Source organism: Coturnix japonica, chromosome 2 (genome assembly GCF_001577835.2).
Source record: "Coturnix japonica isolate 7356 chromosome 2, Coturnix japonica 2.1, whole genome shotgun sequence".
Classification (NCBI taxonomy): domain Eukaryota; kingdom Metazoa; phylum Chordata; class Aves; order Galliformes; family Phasianidae; genus Coturnix; species Coturnix japonica.
The window spans coordinates 5,425,623-5,451,297 of record NC_029517.1 but is presented as its reverse complement, the minus strand read 5'-3'; the positions used below and the strand labels follow the sequence as shown (position 1 = coordinate 5,451,297).

The window sequence follows — 25,675 nt, the reverse complement described above, 5'->3', positions numbered from 1 at the left end:
GCTATTAGAAATCAACATTGTAGCTTGAGAACATAAGGTGACCTAGACTAGCAGTTGCATATGAGTCTTGGCTATGGATACCACTTCTATTCAGTTTTACTTAGGTTTGTGCACATCCACTCATTTTAGTGGTATTATTCTTGCCTTGCAGAAGAGTAAGCAAGAAGAATCATGCCTGTTCTCCCCTATATCACTGTAGAGACTTTATCTATGTAAGTAGCATAAATGTTGAGAATATTAGCCATATTTGTCATTGTTGCAGAGGAAATCTTGGCTTTTTTCCCCCTGTTGAGTTGGAGCAGGTTTGATAAGAGCTGTAGCCTTACAGGCAGATGATCAATTTTGTCCTTAGAAGTTGTTTTTCTTCCCCAGACAATGCATTTAAAAAACTAAAAATAAATTCTACGTCTGGAAAATTTATGACATAAGTTTGAGCAATTGAACCCCCTAATGAAATTAAAGGCTGCTATGAAATATGAAAACTTTTTTGCTAGTATGTAAGGAAATAATCAACCTATGTGGCAAATATGGGTTGCTTTTCTCTGTAATAAATTAACTGACACTTCAAAGTGAAAGAAAGGTCTTTTAAAAAATGGGTTTTGAATAGCTCTTACGAATTACTGTCTTCTTTTTAGTACTGTAAAGATGGCTGGATTTGCTTTATTATTTGGCTTCCAGCTTGTAGTTTATTCACTCAGACAGATGTATTGGCCTGCAAATTTAAAACAAACAAACAAACAATTAAGAAAAACCCCATAGAGTTTGGATTGACATTACTCTTACCTCAATCCAGGTAGATATTGTCTGTTGTGCTGCCACTGTTTTCCCCTGAAAATTGTCAGAAGTAATATAGTATAATGAGGGCGAAAAGCAAGTGCCTTTGACCCAGCCCTCCAGGTCATGTAAGAAGGGATGTAAGGGGCACTCAGTAGCTTGCATATTTTCCTATTTCAAAGATACAGTTAAGAAAGGCTTTCTACTGTAGCAGGTGCTTACTTTCACTGTATTTGCAGAAGGATGATTAGTGTGAGTTTTCAAAGAGTTAATATCTAAGGAGGAAAATTTTGGAACATTTGTTTTATAAATGAGGCAAAATAATGATGTATTCTTGCTTTGTTTTTTTCTTGAATGAAAAGCTAGAAAATAATTTTATTTTATTTTTTGTTTAAATTATAGTGTTTGGAGTTAATCAGAGAAATAACAGAGAGGCTGACACTTTTCTTGTTGCTTACAAATTGTAAATTGCAGTTATTTGCAATCATGCTTATAGCTGGCGTGGGTTCATGTGCGTAATCAGCTGCTTTTTGAATGCATGTTCCATTGTTCTGTTTTATTTATGGATTCATTTGTGATGAGAAAGACATTATAAAGTTGTTTGGATGAAGCCTTGGAAATGTGTTTTTGGAGTTTTGAATGTCAGCAAGTGCTTGGAGTTCGGGGTACAAACCAGGGCTGTGCATAGCAATGGAAATTTAGATGGAACAGTTGAAGAGTTTCCATCCTTATGTTCTCCTTCCTGAGTTTGTGTATGCACTAGCAAAAGTCAGGACCGAAACAGGCACGTTGCTACTGCCCAGTTGAGATACAGCCAGACCCAAAAGCCCTAAGGTTAGGAGTTTTCCCATGGATGTTAACATCTGGACCTGTTAGCAGTCTGATCTGCTTCCAGTCCTATTAGAACAGGGGAGTGAATTTCTGCCTCCAGCCTCCTTGGTGCTACTCATCAGCACTGACCTTACAATTGAAGTGAGATTGCTTATGTGATTCTTTTTTTCTGAATAGATACTGTTATGTGCAAGGCCATTATAGGGGATATTGGGTTGCTCAGGAGAGACTGCCTGTCTTACTTGCTGAGTCCATCTGGGCTCCTTGAGTTATCTCTCTCTTAAATTATTGTTCCAGCCCATCCTTTACTTTGTATCTTAGTCTGCTTGAACTGCTAGCTTTTTGGAAGGCTATCAGTTCTATGTTTTTTAATATACAGCCATGTAGAACTGCAGTCTTTCTGGGATCACTGAAATATCTGTAACACAAATAACTAATTTCTCTGTCTCCCCAATGACAGATTTTTTCCCTCTTATGCTTTTCAGTGTAAGCAATATCTTGACTGAAACGAGAGCCAGGAGATGAACTTTAACATCATCTAGTTCCTCTTGTTGGATCTCTGAAGGACAGAGTGGGGCTTGCTGTGGGAACAGTAAAAAAAAAATCTGGCTGTAGACTGGCTTCTCAGTCTTGGGGAAGTAGTCCCATCTATGCCCCATTCCTTTAGGTGCTTAAGGCCAGGCTGGATGGGACCATGGACAACCTGATCTAGCACCTGATTTAATGGTTGGTGACCCAGCCTGTGGCAGGGGGTTGGAACTACATGGTCTTTGAGGTCCCTTCCAGCCAAGCCATTGTGTGATTCTACTATCTTTCTATGTAAGAGAATTTCTCCTGTAAAATCCTGTACTGGCTCTCTAAAAAAATCGTCAAATTTTAAATAGGAAGGAAATAAACAGGTTAGTTAGGCACTAAGCAAGGAGCTTTTAATTAAAAGATGTTTAAACTAATTCTCTCAACTGTCAGAGAATTGAATTCCTGAATTATGTTTGCTACAGTTGTTTTTGGTTTGTTTTTTCTTTAGTAATGCTGTATTTAAGTTCTTTCTGTGCCATAGGGGATAGGTGGGAGCTCCTGACAGATTCACCCACTGCTGGCTGAGATCACCACTAGTGATGGATGAATGATGTCTTTCTTAATGCCCCTGTATACATAAATGATGGGCTTTATTTATTCATAAGATGTATCCAATTACACATCTTAGAGCAAATGTCCACCATTCAGTAAAGCACACAATATTGGCATTAAAAAGGCAATCCCTGAAATCAGCGATCGATGCATTTTCCATGCTCTCAGGAGGAGAGATTGAAATAAGAGAGAAACATAAAATTCTGCTAATTCAGATCAGTTCATTTGGGACCTGCTCCTTGCTTGGAATAAGTGGATGAAACTCAACTCAGGGAAGCTGTTGTCCCTGCTCCAGCCATATGTGGAACTGCTGCTGGGAATGCAGAGCACTGAGGTCGCTCTTCCTTATGTCTGGGTGGACCAGTCCCACCAATACAGTGGGTCAGGTTATCTTGTCAGGATAGCAATGGCTAAAGTTCATGAAGCTGGTACCCACTGGGATGTATTTCAGAGAAGCAAAAAACCCTATTTAAGGAAAATTAATGATTTTGCCCTTCATGTATAGGATGTGCCTTCAGTGTAGGACTTGTTTTCTTTTCCTTGCATCTGTATGTGCTTGTACTCATAAATTGGTTCAATTTAGATATCCAACCAACAGTTGAAACTTCATGCAGTTTACATCAGTTTCTTTTGCAGTCTACATCAATTTCTTTTGTCACATGCAGTCTACATCAGTTTCTTTTGTCACATAGGTTCACTGCACACTGAAATAGTTCTTAGTGTTTAGCTATGAAAGAATTAGTTTGGATTAAGATAATGGTGTAAAACACCTTTAGATTTAACTCCACTTCTTGTTAGGTACCTTCTTCACCTAAAGGGAGGATGAATAAAGGCTCACAGATGATTTCCACATGCTCCTGCACTGTGATGTTACCACTGCTTTTCTTAGAAATGTCCCAAGTTACAGTGATGGCATAGATATATAACAAAACAAAACCCTGAGTCTTCCAACCAAGTGATGAGTAGAAGACTTCTGTCCAGCCCTTGATTCCTGCCTGCCTTTGCCCCTTTTGTCTTGTGCACCATTCTCTCCTGATAGTGACAGCCCAGCAGCTTATTAAGCCCCTTTCCAGAGGCAGGGGGTAGTAAGCATGGCTTCTCCCTTGCTTTCAGTTCCTGTGAAGTGTAGCAAGTATTCTTGTTTCTGATTCTATCCTGCTGGCTGTCTTTGAAATGTATTTTCATGCTGGATATGATACTTCTGCAAGAATTTATATTCGCAGCAAGGTTTAGCAAGGCAGAATTGCAACTACTAGGCAAATCATTTAGAGTTCAGCTTGGTTTCTAGGAACGGAGGCTTACCAGTTATTTTTCACTGGTTTCTGTGCTATTACATTGTTGTGATAATCTTGGCAGGGATCTGTCATTCTGCGTCGCTATAATTGAAACTTGTTTTCCCCGAGGAATCACTCTGCTGTTTGTTTTATTTGTTTACTGACATTGACAGAGATCCTAATGGCTTTTAAAACCCAATTTGTGCATCGCTGAATATCCTCCAAAGAGGAAAATAAAATTAAATTTATCAGCAAGATAGGGTCCTTCGTGAGGTGCCGTAGCTGGGTCTTAGACTCCACCTGAGCACCTCACTATGGGTCAAGAAATGTCATGAGGAGCCTTTTTTGAGACACATCTTCTCTGTTTCTGATTCTGTCTTCAGGGATTTTGCCATTAAGGCGATTGAAAGGACAAATGACAACAAGTTGTTTATTGCCTCGGTATAAATTGACTGAGTTTGCTTTGTGTGAAATAAGATTTTTTTTTAATTTTTTTTTTCTTTTTAGCTTTTGATAAAAATGAGGTTAAGAGAACAAAATAATAACACAGTAAAATTCCCTTTTCAGGAGGATGTACAGAATGGTATTACTGCGATAGATCATATTACTGCGCTGCTATTATTGTGATAGATTAGGGTAATTAAGTGTGCAGATTTATTTTTAAAATATAAGATATTGAAGTATTTATGCATTCATTTAATTTTAAATCTTTAAAGAATTTCAGTGAGATACTTGAGGTACTGAAGCTTGTAATACCTTGCTGAATTGTGGTTGTGGATAGATATATGACTTGTTGGATGTCATGCTCCAGAGGAGCATGTACACAAATAAATAATGAGGCACTGGACAGAAAGTCAGGAACACGACGAGGAAGGGTAGATTTCTTATGAAAAATGTGTAGGGTATCTTTTTTTCCCCACTACCCCCAAATCTATGATTTTTAATTGGATAGAGATTTATGTAATTTTTTATTTTGCTGAATTGATTTAGACCATCTCTAATTACCTTCTGACACACTTCCTTGTCATTCAAGCATATAGGGATGCTCAGGTTTCAGTGAACTCTGATTGTGAGGAGATAAGTTCGGAAAATATTGCTGGTTTTAAAGGTTACCTGTCAGTTTTTATATATACAGCTGTGAGCCAAACCAATCTGACCTCAAACCAGAGCTGTTGTATAATAACACTGTGCCTTTCTTATTGAATATCTCTTTTGCAAATCTCTCAGACTTGATGGCACAATAATAAAAATAGATGTGTAAAACCTATACTGCCTCTTTTAAGGAAGTGTTCTAATGCATCTTGGTAGTTAGTCTTACCTTCTTTTCTACATGTTGTAATTTAGAGGTGCAGGGAGAGAGCGCAGACCATCTGACTCCCCCTCCTTATTCTCATTGCTTGGTTCAGAAGTGCAAATCTGGACAGTATGTGCTTTTGGCCTGATCTGTGTGTTCTTTTGCATTGCAGTGCCCAAAACAAGGATTCTGGCTACAGGTGGAGCATCCCATAATAAAATAATATTACAGGTAAGCAGAAAATTAAATAAGTTGAACTGGATACATGATTATGTCTACATTGTTATTTTGGCATACAGAATCCAAATCACTGCAACTGAATGGGAAGGTGTGGGTATAGGATTGTGAAACTGCTTCTGATTATTGGGATTTTTCCTCAGGTTTACTGTGGAGACCAATGTTAACTTTACATTGAGCTTTAAATTTATTTTATTTTGCGTGTATATATATAAAGAAATATTGTTTTTGAACATGTGTTTCTTACTGGTATTGTGTCACATATTAGTTGAGTGCCATTTCTTCTGTGTAGTCTCTCCTCCCTCTTCCCATCTTCCTCATCTGCTGCTGTTGCTGCAAACCTAATACTGGTTAAGACCCTTTGTCCCAAGAATATCCATAGTTTACTCCACTGATTGCATCAACAAGCTTCTCTTTGACTAGAGGCTTAGTGAACTTGGGGATGGATATCTACACCACAAAGCACAGGAGTTAGTCAGCACAGGGTGAACTGTGTTCTCTGGATGCCAATCCATTTCCATTAGTAATAGAAACTCTTGAGTCCAGCCTCAGCTACACATGGTATTCTTTGGCAGTCGCAGTTGTACAAAGTGAATGTGATCTGTCCTGCAAAACATGAGTTGGATTAAATGGAGGTTGAAAAGCAAAGAGCTCACTTTCACAGAATCACAGAATCACAGAATCACAGAATTACCCGGGTTGGAAGGGACCTCAAGGATCATGTAGTTCCAACCCCCCTGCCTGGCAGGGCCACCAAACATACACATTTACTAGATCAGGTTGCCCAGGGCCCCGTCCAACCTGGTCTTGAACACCTCCAAGGACGGGGCATCCACAACCTCACTGGGCAGCCTGTTCCAGGACCTAACCACCCTTCTAGTAAAGAACTTACCCCTAACATCCAACCTAAATCTTCCCTCCTTCAACTTAAAACCATTTCCCCTAGTCCTGCTATTATCAGCCCTTTCGAAGAGTTTACTCCCCTCCTGGATGTAAGTTCCCTTCAGGTACTGAAAGGCTGCAATGAGGTCACCCCGCAACCTTCTCTTCTCCAGGCTGAACAAACCCAACTAGAACCATAGGATATAGAGCTCACTGGGATGCAAGGAACAGATTTGGAATGTTTTGCTTGCAGATGTCACTTCACTTCATCTGCTTTGGTTATTTTGCTTAAGAAGCTGATGTTTGAAAATTAACTGGTGCATTAATGGCTCAAAATATTGGTCCCCACTGAAATAGTTCTACTAAGAGTGTGTTAAGAAAGTGCTAGAATTAATAGATATTTTCTTTTAAAGCAGTATTTAGATAGTAGGAGGGTCTCCTTGCTGTGGAATGAAGGCTGAGAACAGATTTTTTTTGTAAATTGTAATTTAAAATAGCTGAAAATTTGTGGTCATGAGAGTGATTCCTGTGGTGCTTGTTCTTCAAGTGTAGAAATGGAGCTGCTTTTAAAACTCATTAGAAGTGTCTTAAAATAAGGTGATCAATACAGTTTCGTTCACTTAATTCAATCGCTGGTTAATTGGATCCTCCTTTTTAATTTAATCAAAACCTCAGAAACCATATCAATTGCATGAAGAATAACGGTTTCCACCCTTATCATGGTCAATTTTGGATAATTTGTTCCAGGGTTACCAAAGAATATCGTTTAATTAATCAACATTCAGTAACTCATGTATTTTACATAGCAAAGAAGGCAAATATGCTTAAACAAAATAATACAGGTATAGCAGAACAGTTTTTTCCACTGTTCTGGGAAGCTTTTTGTAACGTATGTGGGGCCTGAGTAATGACATCATGAAACACAGTGAAATTTGTAACAGTAAAACCTTTAACAGTTTCTTTTAAAATTATTCATGAGAGAGATCATGGTTACAAGTAATGTACTAAAGACATGAACTTTTAATAACTTCAATGTTATAATCATGTGACACAAAAGTAATTATTTGTACAATTACAATACTTATCAGCATTACTGAATAGAGCTGCATTGTATAAGGCTCTGGAGAAGTGCAACACAAAAGACCTACGTTGTCCAAAGGAATTTGAAATTCAAGCATAAGGCAAAGAACACCTATGTGAGATGAAGAGATGAACAAACAGATCATAGAAATCATAGAATCACAGTGTTGCAAAGGACTTATAAGATCATTTGGTCCAACCGTCCTCCCATAACCATTGCTATCACAGGCCACTAAACCATATCTTGTAGCTCTTCATCCAGATGCCTCTCAAACACTTCCAGGGATGGCAACTCCACCACCTCCCTGGGCAGCCATTCCAGTGCCTGACCACTCTCTGAGAGAGATGGGGAATGTGGTAAAACCATTCAGGACTGGATAGACATTTGAACCTAGCACTGTTTGACCTTATTTCCAGAGGGCTTTTTAATGGATGCAGTGGTTAATTTTACAATGAAGCTCATTTTTTGCCTGGTTCTTGCTTACTAACAACAGTTAGGCAATACTGACACTGCAGTATGAACAGAAGAGAGCATAAAAAGCATGTAAGATCAGGCTTTCATTGGATTCTAATTAGCATCTAAATGTTTTTTTTTTTTGTTTCGAATAACCAAAATTCATGATTACCTAAGGTTTTATTTGCAGATATCCCTCAAACTTTCAGAGATAGAAACAAAATCCTTTAAAAATATTGTATATCTTTTTTACTGTAGCGTATAAATTGAATTCCTTAGTCATCTTCTATGGAGCCATGGGGCTCATGAGGAACCCTGGGCCCCATCTTGAGGGATATCACAGAATGTGTGCGGGGCAACCAGGCGATCAGGCCTAGTCAGTATTTTGGGGTGGAGGAGCACATGCCTCATGAGGAGCGTCTGAGGGAGCTGGGATTGTTTAGCTTGGAGAAGAGGAGGCTGAGGGGTGACCTTATTGCTCTCTACAACTGACTGAAGGGAGGTTATGGTGAGGTGGGGGTCAGCCTCTTCTCCCATGTAACCAGCAATAGGAATAAAGGGAATGGCCTCAAGTTGCACCAGGTTGGATGTTAAGAAATACTTCTCTGAGAGAGTGGTCAGGCACTGAAATGGGCTGTCCAGGGAGGTGGTAGAATCACAAACCCTGTAGATGTTCAAGAAACATTTCAGTGTTGTGCTGAGGAGCATGGTTTAGTGGGAAATATTGGTGATAGGTAGATGAATGGACTGGATGATCTTAGAGATCTTTTCCAACCTCAGTGATTCTATGATTCTATTCTATGATCAGTGGGGTTGTGAAACCCTGGATTGGGTTTTGCTGGTCACAAATCTGTGACCTTATTTTAAATTCTTATAAACTGATGTAAATCAGGTGATATACTTCGGTAGAAATAATCGAATATATTGCAAGTTAAATCTGAATTGCTGCTTGATTCTCGTGTGGCCCGAGGGACACCTAAAATCCTTGGGGAAATGAAACCAAAATATCTGTTTCATTTGGAAGGGGTAAGTTGACAATATTTTCAGTAAAACACTCTTGAATCTTCTGTGTCCCTGTCCAAATCTGTCTTCATTTTCCCTCCACAGTGTCTATTTTCTTAAAACTACACAGGTACTAAGAGTACATACACACAGTAAATGCGAGATGCTGGTGTAGATTTCAGTGCAGTGGGTGGAATGGCGCATGGTGGAATAACTTAGTATCTGTCAGATATCAAAACAGATTCTTTGCCCGTATTATTTTCATTGTACTGCCAAACCAAGCTGAGAACGCACAGCCTCGCTTTGTCTCCATAGCTAAGGATTACTCAAATGCAGGAAAACTGGTATGTGTAAAGCCCATGAGATCAGGTCATGCTTCATTCTTCTGTTAGCCCTAATGTAATGGGATTGCTGTAGGCAAAGACAACTGGTTTAGCAGACTGTAGCTTTTATGTTATCATAGTTGAGAAATGGAGAGCCCTGTCTGGTTCCTCTATCCTTCCTTTCTTCTTGGGTCAGCCATACATGTGATGAAGGAAAAAGGCATCAGTTGCAGGTTTCCAAATGGGTATCCCTGATAAAGGCCTTTGGCACAGGCAGATTGCATGGGCTCATTAGGGAGATGATGCTTAAAGTCAGAGTCCTCTAGACATGCAAGAAAGAGATCTGGGAAGAAGTGGGACTTTATCTCCTGGCTGCAGTTTCATCTCTAGGTCAGATTTACCAATACTCCATTGTGTCACAAGTTCAGGAGACTCAGTGTTGCCTTTGGTATTTTTTTCCCTGGATACCCAAATGCTCTGCTGGAGTGTATATTAATTGTCTGTTTCCCCTTGCAGTAATAGGGATTACTTATCCTTTATATTTCATGAACATGTATAACTGATGCTCTAATACTTCCCAGGTCCTGTCTGATGTGTTCAATGCTCCAGTATACACTATTGATACCGCCAACTCTGCTTGTTTAGGAAGTGCTTACAGAGCAATTCATGGTAAGACTGTAAGGAGATACTTCTGAGTGGTCTGGATGTTTAATTTCAATTGGTTAATACTTGGGATTAACGTTATTGAAAATGAGGGGGGAATAAAACTGGATGAATCTGACTGGAAGGTCGCTGAGGTCAAAGCAAGGAGGAATTTGCTTTAATACACTTGGATCAAGCCCAGGAATAACATTTACATTATAGTTCAGGTTTGGTGGCTGCTTCTCAACCAGGGGATACTGACAACTGCTGAGATTGGCAGGTTAGATCATAGGAGCTTTATGTATTGTGTAGCCATCTGAGTGGCTGAAATGGTCTAACAACTAAGGATCCATCCTAGCAGAGAGGATCCAAGACAACAGGGGTGACAAGTCCAGGAATACTGCTGGCCAAGTAAATGTTTCTAAACCTATATATATCTTCCAGCTTTTAAATGTCAAGACACACAATATACAAGCATACTGGGCTTCACTCTCAAGCTGTGAGCACTTTGTCTTGTAAAAGCATAAATCCTGGAATGCTTTTAGGTTACCCAGTCATTCTGTTCATTGCACCATATCACTCAGTGTGATGCAACAGTCCAAGACTCAGATGTAAAGTGTTAATGAACTTGTACTTATTAATGCATGCAGTACTATGTTTAGTTTAGGCCCTCAGCTGTTTATGAGTTCAATCTCAGGGCATTTTATTAAAGTATTTTTTAATGTAAGTTTCTAATACCTTTTTGCTAAACAACTTAAGGAGTGAGGATCAAATTCTGAGGTCACTGTCTAGGCCAACTGTTCTTAACCTCAGTTTATTCTGATTAGAAGCTTTAGGATTTGGCCCTTAGTCATAGAATCACTAAGGTTGGAAAAGACCACTGAGACCATCTAGTCCAACCATCAGCCCATCACCACCACCGTGCCCACTCAGCTTCAATGGATAACTTCTGAAAAGGTCCAAATAAGATCCATGCCATTGTGCAAGCATGGAAAAGATAACATCGGTCATCAGGAAAAATTGTAAGTTGTAATTTTAGAAGCAAGTTCTGCTGTCACATTATAGCATCTGAAGACTACATGCTCTCTTGCATTTGAAAGCAGCGCAGCCAAAAGTTTGAGTCAGTGTGTTTAACACAAACAGCATGCTCTCCAAACTTTATTTCCAGAGAAATCACAGGGATTCTGTCAGGCAAAGCGTGGCAGGGCAGTGTAAGCAGTACAGTGAGGTTATTGGCGCGTTTGAAGCCATAATGGGACTATTTTTGCACCATGGAGGCTAAATCTCCAGTTTCTGTGCTCAAACTTTGCCTACTGCTTCAGCAGTCACCAGAAGCTTTCCAGCGCATAACGCTACAAGCAAAGTTTTTGTCCCTGAATACAAGTGAAATGTAGAGCCATCATTAAAGTTTTTTATTTTCCAGTTATTTCATATGTATGGAAGATATAAAATCACTCTGCCAGTTTGGCATGTGGAATCTTGAGGCTTGGTTGACAGAGCAATTGAGGGAGGATTTCAGATGCCAGGTTGTCACAGGGACTCCTTAGCTCAGGTGCTCTGCCAGCCGAGCCCTGGGGGCATGACTTGTGTGTTTCTAAATGGCATTTTTGATTGATTTGTTCATCTGACTCACTTTTGGCTGGGGAAAGGAATTTAGTATAAGCAAAGACTTCCTAATATAAATGAAATATTGATGGCAGTGGCTCCTTAATAGCATTAGGGTGTATGTCTGGGTACAAGTAGGGTTTTCCACAGTTCACCTGGGGTACTTACAGTTGTAACAAGGAACTCCTGAAATGCTGTGATCCACTTGCAAAGCAACATGCTGTGGCAGTAGGACTCTGCTGTTATTCTGCTTCCTTATATAACAGTGTGTTTAATGATTTGTAGCATGCTTTCCTGACACTCTTTTCACTGCCTTTTTAGTTTAGTCACATTTTGTCCTTGAATCTCTTGCTTCCGCATATTTCCACCGCTGTTTACTATACTGTTGTAACCATAAATAATTACTGATATTGTTGAATAGCATTTCTGCTGCCTGCCTATTCTCCAGGGTATGTATTGAGTGATTGGCAAAAACTCAATCACAGCATCCCCAGTTCCCAGGCTATTGCACTGGAATGTAAGATTTTTTGCCGTTTATCCTTCAATCCTGAACGCTGACCTGACCAGGGAAGATCAATATAAGGTATTAATTTGCCAGGGAGTCAAGGCACATCCTTCATCTTGCTTTTTGCATTGATCAGGATTGTGATTCTCATTGCAGGACTTGTGGCTGAGACAAAAGTGCCCTTGGCTGATGTTGTGAAATTAGCACCAGAGCCCAGATTGGCTGTTACACCAACTGCTGGGGCTGAGGAGGTGAGCAAGCTTGGGAATGTTATTTTTCTTTCCATTTCCTGTCTGCTTCAAAATGTAGTAGTAAACTAATTGTTCTAGCAATGGATTCATTTAAGTAATATCTTTGTTGCACAGTTCTTAATTCTTATTGTAAAAGTTGATTTAATCTGGGGAGGTGGTGGGTGTAATGATGTAGTAATCTGCATGATCACCCTCTCTGTGTCTGAGTTACTGGAGAGCAAAAACGACTTCCTAAACAGGTTGAATTTGGATACACTTCAGATTGTAACTGATAGTAATTGACAAAACAGTCTTTACTTGCTTGCAGGCTGCAGCACTGAGAAAGATATGGAGATAGTGCTTTCCAGATCTTAAATAGTGAGCAGCAATTCTGTCTTTTCTTGTAGCTCTCAGTTGGAACAGCTGAAAACATGCCAGCTGGGAGAATTCAGTACTCACAGGTCTTTGCTATTTTGCTCATCCTTTGCTTATCTGAAGGTGAAACTTGTGCATTTTTAGGCCACATAATAAAGCAAGACAAGTGGTCATTGTTGCTAACGGCACCATTTCTGCCTGTATTCCTGCCCACAAAGGATTTGTTGTACTGGGCCTTTACAGTTCTACCTTGTACCAAAATATCACTACCAAATATCAGAGGCCTTAATTTACAACAGCTTCTGCAATGTAATGTCAGCTAATAAATCTAAAAATGCAACATTGCAAGATTCCTGGAGAACATGAGTTTAAATAAGCAAAGGTGAGTCTACCTCCATCTTTAGCTGTGTATCAAGACAGCCTTACACTCTCTATTTATAATGTTTGGTTATCCCCTAACTACAGGCAACAAGGTTTTAAAGCTTTTATTTAAACTGGGAAATTAATGATCTGCCAAAACTACTAACTCCCAGCTACATATGTACTGGAGCACCAGATATCATCATGAGTAATAATAGAAATGATCATGCTGCATTGTGCCTGCCAGCATATTATTTAATTATTAACTGAGATGGAGGAGCTCAGTAATCGAATAGAAGTCCCCTTCAGAAATATTAAGACATTGAATAATTTAAACTTGATTGATCTGATCTCATTTACTCAACTTTCCCCCCTCATTCTGAAAGATAAGATAATTAACAGCAGTGGCCTGTGTCGCATCTGTTGCAGCTGGAGGCTGCTGTGGGGGCTTCAGGAGCAGCTCCCTGATGTCTGATCCAGCCTCACGTTGCTGCCTCATACCCCCCAAAATGCTCACTGCTGGAGAGCTGACAGGCTGCTTTGGTGGAGGTGCAGAGTGCTCTGAGACCTGCTGGTGACCCCCAGTGCTGCTTCAGCTATAAAGCTCAAGGGCAGGGGATACAGCTGTCATTCACAAAGGACATGCAAGAGCAGCAATCACCTTGTGCCCCTGCAGGGGCCAGCAAGCCTAGCTGGAAAAAACAGTGGGGAATTCATTTGCCTCTTCCTATTTTACTGTCTGCATAAAATGGCCTGGAAGCTAAAAGAGTTAATTATCTCCCTCTCGATACTTTTCTTCTCCTTTTCCACTTGGTTAGACCTGGCTCTCATAGCACATCTTTTTATTGGTTTTAAATGATGTACGGCAGAGAATTATTGCCCCAGCAGATAGAAGTGAATGATAGAGAAGGCAGTGGCTGAACAGCATGCGAAGGAATAACTGTTCCTTTGCTTCAGCTTAGCTTGCCAGCTTCATTCCATTAAGAGCTGCTTCTTGCAATTACATATTCCACACAATTTTTTTCTTCCTGTCTTATAATTTTACAGCTGATGGTGGATTCCCTGGCTAGTTTCATGGCTGTGAAACTGCAGAAAGCCAGAGGGGCCTGTCAGTAATACAGTGTGTTAGCACGAACGGTGCAGTAAAAATTCATAATGTGATGAGTCAGTTTGATTCTGTTTCTTACAGAGCTGCAGCTCCCTGTCTGTCCAATTTCATTCTGTTGGCTTTAGAGGCTTTCACTTAAATGACGGTTCTTTTTATAAACTTCAAAGTCATCCTGAGGTTAGGTTCTGTCTCACTGAGGAGCTCTTCTGAAAGAATCTGGCTAACCAATGTGAAATTGCCTGGACCACTTCCCTACATTTTCTGGACAGCTACAGCTAAATCTTGGCAGAGTGGAGAAAAAACAGGTCATAACACAGCAATCTGGTCTGGTTTTGTCCTTTCTTCTTGGTGTAGGTTGGAGGCAACATGTGCTACACTCTTGGAAGGAGGAAAACCTCCTATAGACAGAGGTCAGATGCAACAGTGTGATGTAGCCTCCTCGTTGATGCCAAGGCCTGTGCACGCCTTTCCAGGAACACAATGTGCAAGAAATGTTTCTTTGATTGCCAAATGATTATTTGTCATAATGAGTGTGATTTCATAAAGGGTGGGGAGGGCACAAGAAACAATTCTTCTGGCTCAATTAAGCTGACAGCCAGGTAAAATGAAGTCTTCTGCCTGGAAGAGAACATCCTAAAGAGAACAAATCCCTTTCTGTGGCTGACGCTTTAGGTGAACATGATTTCACAGTGTATCTGTAGGGTATGGGGGCTTCTGCACCCTGAGCTTATTTATAATTCTTTAGACACCCAGACAGATCAGAAGGTCTTCTGGAGGTAACCACTGTGGTGATAACCTTTGGTCACGACTCAAGTGGACTAGTTGAAGTTAGTCATCTGTGGGTTAAACTGATGAATTCCTTTTTCTTTTCTTCATATTTTCAGAATGACAAAAGCTAAAGTCATCTAACCTCTCTGGAGTCTTTTCTTCCCCCAAGGAAATAGATTAATCAGAAACACTAAGCATGACAGAAGTGACCAGGAGATTGTAGAGCAATTAATGTATGTTAACAGACAGAAAGGATCCATTATTATGGCATTAGAATTCCGCTCTATTCTAGTAATCCGTTAAATGGAGAAGGTTGGCTTGTTGTTTAATTAAGCAAAAAAGCATGAGAGGGAACATGATTATGTTGGTCACTTGTGTTTATACAAACCAGGTACCTATAACATAGTGTTAGATTCATTGTAATACTTTATATTGTAGGGTTTTGCAGGGAGAAGGCATGACACAGTTCACTACCTTGGATATATAATCTTTGATTGCACTATTGAGGGACACAGTTCAGTGGGCATGGTGGGGGTGGGCTGATGGTTGGACTAGATGATCTTAGAGGTCTTTCCCAACCTTAACCATTCTATGGTTATATGGTCTTATTGGCCCTATTGAGATGTACCAATTCCACAAACATTCAAGAAAGAAGAAAGCCTGACAAGTTTTTTCTTGACTTTGGTGATGTGCTTTGTAAGCATGTGGCTTTGTAGAAGTGACCCTGTTACCCAGGAAAGTTATAATGATTTATCTATTGATTTAAAATAATGATATCTTTGTTGAATTAGATTTTTGGGGGTGGGATGTTTTCTGAAATTGGTTTTGGTCGCTAATTTAGTGCAAAGCAGATCATAGTAATACAAGTATGGAAGTATGATAATAGGTATTGATGAAAGTTTGATTAAAGTGATTTGGGTAGCCAATAAGTTTCAACCTATTAAACGGTTTTGGATATGCTTACAGAATGAATACGTGAAATAGATGAAGGGACAGTTGGGGTGTGGTTCCTTGCAGTCATCTTCAGGGTATTTCTGGACACCATCATATTCTTTCTGCCCTGAACATATTCTTTTTGAGCTAAAAAAAGTGAACTGTGGTGATGATTTTAAAGTAAAATATCTGTATCTCTCAATTTCTTAAGTACATCTCTGATACTGAAGTAATTTGAATTAAGTTTAAAGGAAAAAAAAATAGAAAAGGAACCTTTCTAAAGTAGCAAGTGTTTGCAAGGGACTGATTAATTTTAATCTATGCAGAGTAGATTAAATGTACTTGGGTAGATTAAAATTAGATAATCATCAGCATCGTCTTTGTAATTTGTAAATTTTGATTTGTTCCAATCATTGGCTAACACAGCATTGCAGGAGACAGAAGGATCTGTGAGATTGTCACTTGCAGTAATCATTTGTAGCTGGCTTTACTTGTAGAGAATGGAAGGAACAAAGTCCCATTCTTGTGGATGTAGTATAAAGAAGGGGTAACAGCCCTGTTGAGTTCATAGGCTGGTACTATGGTGAGATAAAATATGAGGATGACATACTTGATTTAGATTTAAGAGCAAGGTAACGTTCATCAGCACAGCTTTTCCAGGCAAGGCAAGTCAAGTTATTCTCTGTTATAATGTAATCTGTGTCATTACTTCCTTCTTATTTATTTGTGGGATTGTCAGAGTGTGTCCAAGTTGTCCCAGGAGTGAAGTTCAGTGTTTGTAAATGAAGCCGTCAGAATACTGCTAATGCTGCAGAGTTGGCTATAGACTTAAGTGGGAGAAAAAGCCATAATATAGCAAGGACAATTAAATTATGGACAATAATGAGGTTCATGTTGTGATACATGTAATTACTTCTGCTAAATATCATGGTCTGATATATTAGGTTTGAGGCTATGACAGAGGGGGAATTTATGTTCTTGAGTTTTTATGCATCATTGAGAGTTCTTTGTTCCCTTTGGACCTCAATTAGAGAAATAAATCTATATAATTGCCTAAGGAAAAAGGCTCCTGAAATGGCTTAGGAGGAGCTGCTGAGGTTCTGCAGGGGCAGTTCAGCAGCAGCAGATGTGGAGAAATATCTTTCACAAACACAGCTGTGTGTGTTCAGGCCAGGTTCTCCATAAAGCAGTTGGGTTTTCTGTATGTGCTTCCTGGGAGCTGTGCTGCTTTGGCCTCAGACTTCAGCTGGTGTAAAACTGCTATGAAAAGCACCGTGCATGAAAGGCGTGAAGCACTGCTGTGCTTACCAGCCATGATACGTTGATGGTGTCACAGCCAAATTCCCTAATGAAGAGGAATTTAACACTTTGTGTTAGCCCTCTGAACTCTGCTGCCCTGAATTGAACAGAGTACAAGCAGTGCTCTTGGATTTTTGTTGTTGTGGTTTGTTTGCATTCTTTTTTTTCAGGTGGTACAAAACTCAGCATTCATTTACACTAATGGCTGGGAAGGTTATTGCAAATATTGCCTGAATTCTGTCAATTAGCGAGCTAAGTGCTTAAGTCCAATAAACAGGAAAAGGAATTGTTATCAGTAAACGTGGCTGTTCATTTATTTTGACACATTTTAATTTAGTGTGATGTATTAACAATAATACTTCCCAGCCTTCTAGTGAATGTGCTGTTGTGTATTCTATGAGAGCACCGCTGGGTAAGTAATAAGGAGCCGCCTTTCTCAGGAGCCGAGCACACTTAGAAGTGCAGCTCTGCTGTGCTGAATCTTTGTTGAGAAGTGCTTAGGGTTTTTCAGATTTACAGAATAGCGAAGTAAGAAATAGCAAAGCTTGATTATAAATGCTTCAGTGAATAAAAGAGCCATTTTTGTTTGACATACCGATACTCCCAGCATAGCGGTGGTTGCCTGCTTGGTATTTTGTTTACTCTGATGTGCATATTTAGCAGAAATGGGAGCAAGAATATTCTTTGGGAACATGAAAAGAATGTGCATATACACTTCACTGAACACCCAAGGCCCCCATGTAGTCAGTTAGAAATGGTATGCTCAGCCATGAAGCACTTAATAATAGTACTGGTTTTTATTTACTGACTCAGTAATCTGTGTAAGTCCCCATGGACTTCGGTATCACTGCACTATAGAAAAGGGGGTGGGGGCGAGTGGAGGGGGTCAGCTTCTCCTCCCAAGTAACAGTGATAGGATGTGAGGGAATGGCCTAAGTTGTGTCAGGGGAAGTTCAGGTTGGATATTAGGAAAAACTTTGCAGATAGAGCGGTGATGCAGTGGCACAGGCTGCCAAGGGAGGTGGTGCCGTCACTGCTCATGGAGGTGCTCCAGAACCATGGAGATGTGGCACTGAGGGATGTGATCAGTGGGCACGATGGGATGGGCTGAGGTTGGGCTGGATGACCTTAGAGATCTTTTCCAATGTTAACGATTCCGTGCTTTTATATAAAATGTCTTCTTAAGATCATTGAGTTAGTCTGATACAGAGGTAGGACTGTGTAGGTTTCTCTGTTTCCAAGTGACATGTCTGTTAATCGCTGTGAAATGGATTGAGAACAGTGTCCTGATGAGGTCTTGGCTGGTGAACAGTGTCTTTTTCTGCTTAGTGTAGGTGCTTCTTATTTTCCCCTTGATATGCTTAATTTGTTGAAGAAATGTACTTTAACTGCTGCAACATCTTGTTGGTGAAAGGGAGGAGTCAATCAGAACAGAATTGTTCTGCAAGACGCACCCATAAGTCATTCACCAGCCATAGGGGAAGTGGGAACAAAGCATTAAGTCCAGGTTTTGCTGTTCAGACCAAAGCTTTCCTTTTGGAAGGGGGAAACAAGAAGTGAATGTTTCACCATCATCTGAAGCACAAGAACAAAACATGCTAATTCTGTATTTCCTAGATAAGAAAATGGTGTGGATTTTTCTTTCAGCCAAAAGAATATTGGCTATATTGGCAATATTGGTCATTGGTGGACAGATGTGCTAGATGGTCGTAGAGGTCTTTTCCAACCTTAATGATTCTATGATTCTGAAATGACAGGTACAGATTCCGAGGCCACTGCAGGACTATACATAAAATGCACAAGAACAGCATTACCTCCCCCTGCAGCCTCACCATTTGCACTTGAAAAAATCTCCCTCCTGATTTTTTCATGCATATACAGTTGTTCGCTGTGGCTCTTATCTGTAAAAGGATAAAATGCATTTAAATGCTGGATTTCCCTTATTGATGAAAGTCGTAATTCAGTTTACTGGGTATGATTCATTATGGCTTTATAACCTCACTGAACCTGGAGCCAGGAGTGAGACTGCCCTTATTATGAATAACATCAGCGCAGGGGGCTTGTAGACTAGACTTGGCGGCCCATAGGATTCATTGCAGCAGGGATATGACCTTATGGCATCCTCCTAAGGACTGCTCAAGGCTGTACCAGCTCCACACTGGCTCCTGACAGTCCCATCTTTGTGCTTGTGCCAGCAAATGAGTGAAGCTATCCTGGCATGGCATTGATTTCTGATTTTATTGGATAGACTATTAAAATTAGACACAAGGGTAAGGAGGAAGGTGCATTTCCCAGATCTGGAAGGGGTATAGTTTTAGATTGCAGCCTATAGTAGGGCTGGACTTTATGTGGGATTTCTTCCGTATAAGCTGGTCAGATACAAAATAGTTCATCTTCTAAGATAAGTCCAATGATGAATTTGAAACAGAATACAAAAAAGGAAAGAAACAATAAGTAATGAATGAAGCAAATTCCAGCATGTCCAAAAGCTCAGAGCATGTTTCAGTCTGGAGTTTTGAATACATTTGAATCTTGATTCTGCTTTTCATGTCAATAACAACTGTGATCTAAAAATCCCTGGTGGATTCTAGATAAGGAAATAGGAAAAAGCTGCTCAGATGCTCTATGTCACTGTGGAAATAAGCTGAATCTTTTGTTTGTCCCTGGGTTTACAGTGCAAGGAACCAGGCCATGGAGCACATTGTAGATGGAAAGGTTGTGGGGTAGGAAAGTGCAAGGGAGAGAAGATAAAGGAGGTCATGACATAAGCTATGGGCTTATGAGAGGGGTGGGAAGTGTATTTTTGAATGCCCTGGTCTGCATATTGGCCTTTCTGACAGTAGCATTGCACTGTGGTAGGGGGTGGCAGGGTCTCATTAGCAAGGCAGAGGAGGAGGGAACAGAGGCAGTGATCCATCCTGAGGTAGAGGAGGGAGGCAAGGACAGGAGTTCTGCCTGGGTGGTTAGGGCTGCTATTACTGAGGGGGCATGGCCGACTTGGAGAGGTGACTTTAGCAGAGCTGCTTCCTCTGGAAGCAATGACTTGTGCTTATAGCAAGAATGCAATCACAATAAGAACAACTTGTGTGTGTCATAAAATTAGGCTGTAAAGGAGATGGTAAAAAGGACGGTGACATTTGAAGGTGGAAGATACTGCAGCAGTTCTTGAGCAAATTGGGAAAAGAAACCTCAAACCTGCAGTTGCCCGTGACAGTGCTACTTTTTCAGGTCTGAAGATGCTTTTAACTGCAGTGTGATTTAAAAATCTAATTTTTCAATCTAGACATTTGTTTCTTTTTCCCTTTTAGCTCTATCATCCACTTCTGAAAAGATATGCGGAGCTTGAACAGAAGGTGATCTACAACCCAACCTCCTCTTGTCTCGCAAAATAACAAGCAAATGAAATTTATGAGTTGGCTGCAGAGTGGACTCCCAAAGAGATCAGAAGAGATTTGCTCAGAATTTAGTGGAGTTCCTTAAATCATTTTGTTCCTCTTTGTAGACAAATCATTGCCAAACAGCTGAGTTTCAGTATGGTGATTGAAAAAATTGCACTATGATTGAAAACCTAATTAAAAACAAAATAATCATGGTTCTATGTGTTGGTGACTTCCGGTGACTTTTGATACCTTTCAAATGGTACCTGCTGATTTGAAATATCTGGATGACCATATTAAGTCCACTGTATATATAAATCACTCTGATAGTCTCTGTGAGCTTTGATTTTATGTGTTCAGTGCGTCGGGCTCTCTCCATACCCGCCTAGTACCTTATCTTCATTCCACGACCTCATTCCCTAACGTATTTTGAAATTATCTTTCAGCACATCTATAATTTATCTTCTCTTATATCTTTGCTTACATAAAACCAACAGAAAGCATAAGCATATCTGGTTCCGTCTGATTAAAGTTTCTGAACACTCACTGGGATCCTCAGAGAAGGGAAATTCTTGTTACGTGATGCTATGGAAAATCTGCTGTGTGGTAAATCATGATGTTGGATTCTATAAATTGTGGAAATTGAAAAGGTAACACATTGAATTTACCCTATGAGATGCAGGCCTGGTTGCTCAATGTTTTATTTGATGTTAGTTTTGAAAAGATGAAAATAAGGGTCAAACATGGAATGTTTTACATGTTTTACACATTTTCATTCAGTTTCATAAAGAGTCTGTTCCAACTGCACACTTGTTTGGGGAAAAGCTGCTTTCTTTTCTTCTTTCAGGATTCATGGCCATAAAGTTGTTTGTTTCATGCTGAGTGTGAGTGCAGAAATAGGACTCTCCTCCTAACAGGGCATGAAGGTCACTGTTTATACCACCAATATATCATTTCTTTCCTGGGGATGCTGAGCAGAACTGGTGGCTGTCTTGTCCTGATGCTACTCCTCAGTCCAGATTAAGTATAACCTAGTTAAGGAAAATCTTAGGGAAAATACAGCCCTGGACACCTTCCTGTAGAGATGTATGGAAGTCACAGATTTTAAGTGAAAAACTTGCATCACCCTGTGCATGTGGGAACACTTTGTGGCACTATTCTACAGCACCACTATTTTTCCCTTAGGATAAAATTTCTTCTAGGAATAAAGTAGGTTAATGAAAGTCTTTCTGAAGCCTTTCTTCAGTTCTTGTGGAAGTTGTAGTGTGCTTTGGGAGTAAATCAGGGTGTTGTATGGAGTAAAGTTTATGGAGTATGGAGAGGTGTTGGAACAGGCTGAGCAGTGAGGTGGGGGAATCACCATCCCTGGAGGCTTTCAAGAAAAGGGGAGGCGTTGCATTTGTGGGACATAGTGGTGATGGGTTAGTGGTGATGGGTTGATGGTTGGACTTAGTGATCTGTGTGGTCTTTCCAACCTTTATGATTCTATGACTTGAGAACTGGGCTATGTCCCTGCTGGAGGCAGGTGACTTAGGTTCCTTCTCTTCACATCACAGCAGTTCAGGAGTGCTCCCTGTCCCTGCTGTGCTGCTGCGGTGAGTGGTACCTCCTTGCAATGACTCGCCTCACCTGTGGTGCAGAATGGGCACATTCTTCCTTTGTTTCCCTTTATATTAAAGTGCTTCATTGTGAAGTACTAATGGTGCCATTTCTGTTCACGACTCAATAATTCTAACTTCTCTTGATATTAGCAAGATTACTCAGCAAGGTGAAGAATTGCCTTTCGGAGTTTCTAAAGTGAGTTTCTTTTAAGCAATTTCTTTAAAAAGTGGCATTGTAAATACACATCTCTTTTATGTGCTTATTATTTCTGGGTCCTAAGGTACAGTGCTAAAGCATATAACACTTCTCACAGACATCCACCTTCAGCAGTTGCTTTGTCACTGAGCAAAGCTGTAGAGAGGTTGTGAAAAACGTGTTAATATGAGTTAAGCAATGCCTACTGGTTTGTCGTCAGTAGGCATTAACCGTGCCTGGTGACCAGTCTGTCATCAGGGTTAAACCTCAGAGTGAAAAGATTCAGAGGTGTTTTGGGTTTGCCCAACAGTTTCTTCAGCTGGCTCACTGGAGTGAGAAGAATGATACCTCATGCAGCTTTGTGGCTTTGCCCTTGAATTGAGACATTCAGCTCAACTCCCGCTTAGCGGAAGAAACTTAAAGCTCATGTTCCCAAGCTTGTATCACAAGACTGTAAGACACAGGGACTTTTTTCTATTTTTTAAGATTATTTTTTTATAGATTATTGGCTCTTGACGGTGTATTTAGTGGTGTACAGCCCACATGGTTTAGCAACTCTCTCTGGGCCTGTATTTTTTGTGTTCAAGGCTGCATTGCACAGCGGCCACATACGTCCGCTACCAGACATTTTAAGTCATGTTGGGCTGGGATGGGGCCCTCTGATGTGTCCCTCGTTAACTTTAACTGCTGCTTCCTCACAGTAGCTGATGCACTCTGTGCTTACTGCAGGAGTCCCTAAGAAAAGATGCAGATGCCAGACCCTGAAAGGCCAGGAGCTGAGCACCACTGAGTTATAGTATTGTTGTGGTGATGGGTTTATTAGGGCTGGCCTCTGAGGAATGCTGTCTGGTGTATAAGAATTTATAGACAAGCTCTTTTTTTCCCTGGCTCACCAAAGTTGCACATGTTCACTGACTAGTGTCAGATAGAATAAGGCTCAATAAATCTCCTCCTAGAAAAGCCTTTTGAGAAGATGCTGCTGTAGGAGTTCTACCACTCTTATTCTTTTGTAATTCCTAGGGATGCCTGTTAGCCTGCCAAGGAAGTATCTGCACATCCCTTTAAAGAATGGGATGGAAGTGATCCAGTGATGGAAGGCTCTAGTGAACTTTGGTTTCCAAAAGTATTTTTTCCTGAAGTGTTTTTGGGTTGTTTTGCTTTGTTTTGCTGGCTTGTCTACCCATGTTGTTCTGGCTGTTTAAAAATGTTACTCGGCAAATTAAAATCCTAGCTAACACAAATCTGAAGGCAAGCCAATATCCTCTACCTCCACTTCCCTCTTCCCTCTTTAGGACCTTGTTCCAGGTCTAGTAGCAGAGTGTCCCCACCTTGTTTAGAGGAAAGGTCGTCTTCCATATCTGAACACTTGCTGAGCTATTCCCAGTCCGGACTAATGTGCTGGAACCTGTATGGAAAATTGATCTCATCTCCTGAAAAAAACCTCTATTGTCACAAGGAAATTGTTCACTGTGGTCTGATCCATGGCTCCCATCCTACATTAGCAAAGCCACCTGAGGTGGTATGTGAGTCGTGGAATTATTATTATTATTATTATTATTATTATTATTATTATTATTATTATTATTATTATTATTATTATTATTATTATACCCAGGCAGCACCCTTATCTCGATGGCCCCGTGCACTTGCCAGTCAATCAGAATTGCACAGACTCACCTAGGAGCTCTCAGTGTTCCAGAATCCAAAGACAAACAGTTTTCTTTGCAGTCTAAAGTCTTTAAAGTCTTTTGTGTTGCAGCAGGGAACAAGCAGGAAAAGGTGTTTGCTTTTTCTTATGGGATCAGTCTGAGGGAGCTGGAGCTCTGAGTGAATAAATAATGTACTGAAAAAAGTCCATGCTCTGACTGTGCTTTAATAAGTAATTGAACTGAACACCGCGGTGTGTGATCCCAGTGGGACCTTTTTTAGTTGTTTTTTTTTCAGCTTCCATTTCCTTTGGAGTCGTGGCTGCCACCACGGATCACAGCAGCACAGTGAAGGGTATGTATCTAAAGCTACAAAAAGCCAATGCAAAACTTGTTTTGTCCGTATTTCCATTACTGTTATCCCCAGCCTTCTGTATGCAGGTTAGCAGATGGGGAAGCAAAACATAATTGCTATAGAGAGCTACACATTTTGATTATTCCTTATCTCAGCCACTGACATTTTTTTCTCCTAACCTTTTGGATTTGGATTTTGTTGAGATCTTTGGGTGGAAACTGGCCAACGGTTAACAGCATGACCAAGGATGATGCACAACTGGGTAACCATTCCATCAGATACCAGAAAATCACTGTCCCACCTGGAATGTTTCCTTGGGAACTTCACTAGAGGCAACTGTAGTCCTGATCCTACATAGCTTGAAATTTTAGTACAGTTCACACATAAAACATAAAACACGTGGACATATAAACCCCTGCCAAAGCATCTTATCTTGTTGTTACTTCACGTTCCTTTTGTGCAGGTCAAAATTAAAATGTGATGTCTCAAGCAGAAAGAATTTGGGATAAAATACTTAGAAAACCAGCTTTTTTTTTTTTTTTTTTTTTTTTTTCTGATGATGGCTCTTAGGGGTGTAAATGTGACATTTTGACATCTTTAATATCTTTAACATTTTCACATGGATGTTCAGTGCAGCTCCAGCCCATGCTCTCTCTCTGTGCTTTGATTACAGCCCAGATCCAGGCTCTTCGGTTAGCCTGGTCAAGTGGCTTAGCTTTCAGCCTTCAAAGCTTACACTTATGAGAATGTAAGATTTTTAGAAGTCTTTCCCTACAACTTTTCTTCTTCCTTATCTTGGGTGAGGGTACAACCTTTTCTTTCACACACTCACCCTGTTGGCTTTTTCCACTTCTGTGGGATGCCAAGAACTTCCTGTACATTATACTTTCCTGAGTGAGTGTATCTCCTGCTGAAATTTGACCCCAAGACTCTTCACTTGTTTGTCTGCTCCCCTGCTGCTTCTTTGAGTTGGTTTTGACAAACAGAAGGATACTGCTGCGGTGATCACAGCCCTTTGGGGATGTCTCGGCCATTGTGGGAACACAACGACTTCTCAGAGTGTTCTTGGAGCACAGATCCTAAGGGGTAAGGATGAAGGAGCAGTTCCTGTTGCATGTGGATTCTGCTGTGATCTCTCCTTTCAGGTTTTGACTAGGTTTCCTCATCTCTTGATGCTTTGCCCTACCTGTTAGAACAACTGGGGATATCATTGGCTTTGTGTACATTTCTTGCCCTAAGACCTTTATTGAATGACAGGTATTTTTTCTAGTTTTTGTTTGTTTAGATGCTGCTATCAACTCTGCTTTTATTGAGTACACTGTGTCTTAGTACATTACAGTGTGTCCATCTGGTTATCCTCTCTCACTCAGCATCTGATCAATCAGAAGTCCTTGGT

At 40.4% G+C, this 25,675-nt stretch overlaps 1 protein-coding gene across 3 annotated transcripts in view; it reads left to right on the top strand.

The window, feature by feature from the left end:
* The window catches only part of XYLB (xylulokinase), an 86,861-nt gene that overhangs the window by 56,025 nt on the left and 5,161 nt on the right, over positions 1-25,675 (top strand). For 2 of the 3 annotated variants that reach the window (XM_015852885.2, XM_032442952.1), the window contains exons 16-19: positions 5,474-5,532; positions 9,861-9,948; positions 12,188-12,282; positions 20,413-20,813. In XM_015852885.2, coding sequence (XP_015708371.1) covers positions 5,474-5,532; positions 9,861-9,948; positions 12,188-12,282; positions 20,413-20,496 — 326 coding nt within the window. In that variant the 3' untranslated portion in view covers positions 20,497-20,813. Of the gene's footprint in view, positions 1-5,473; positions 5,533-9,860; positions 9,949-12,187; positions 12,283-20,412; positions 20,814-25,675 lie in introns of those variants that run through there. The other variant, XM_032442953.1, reaches the window with a different exon arrangement.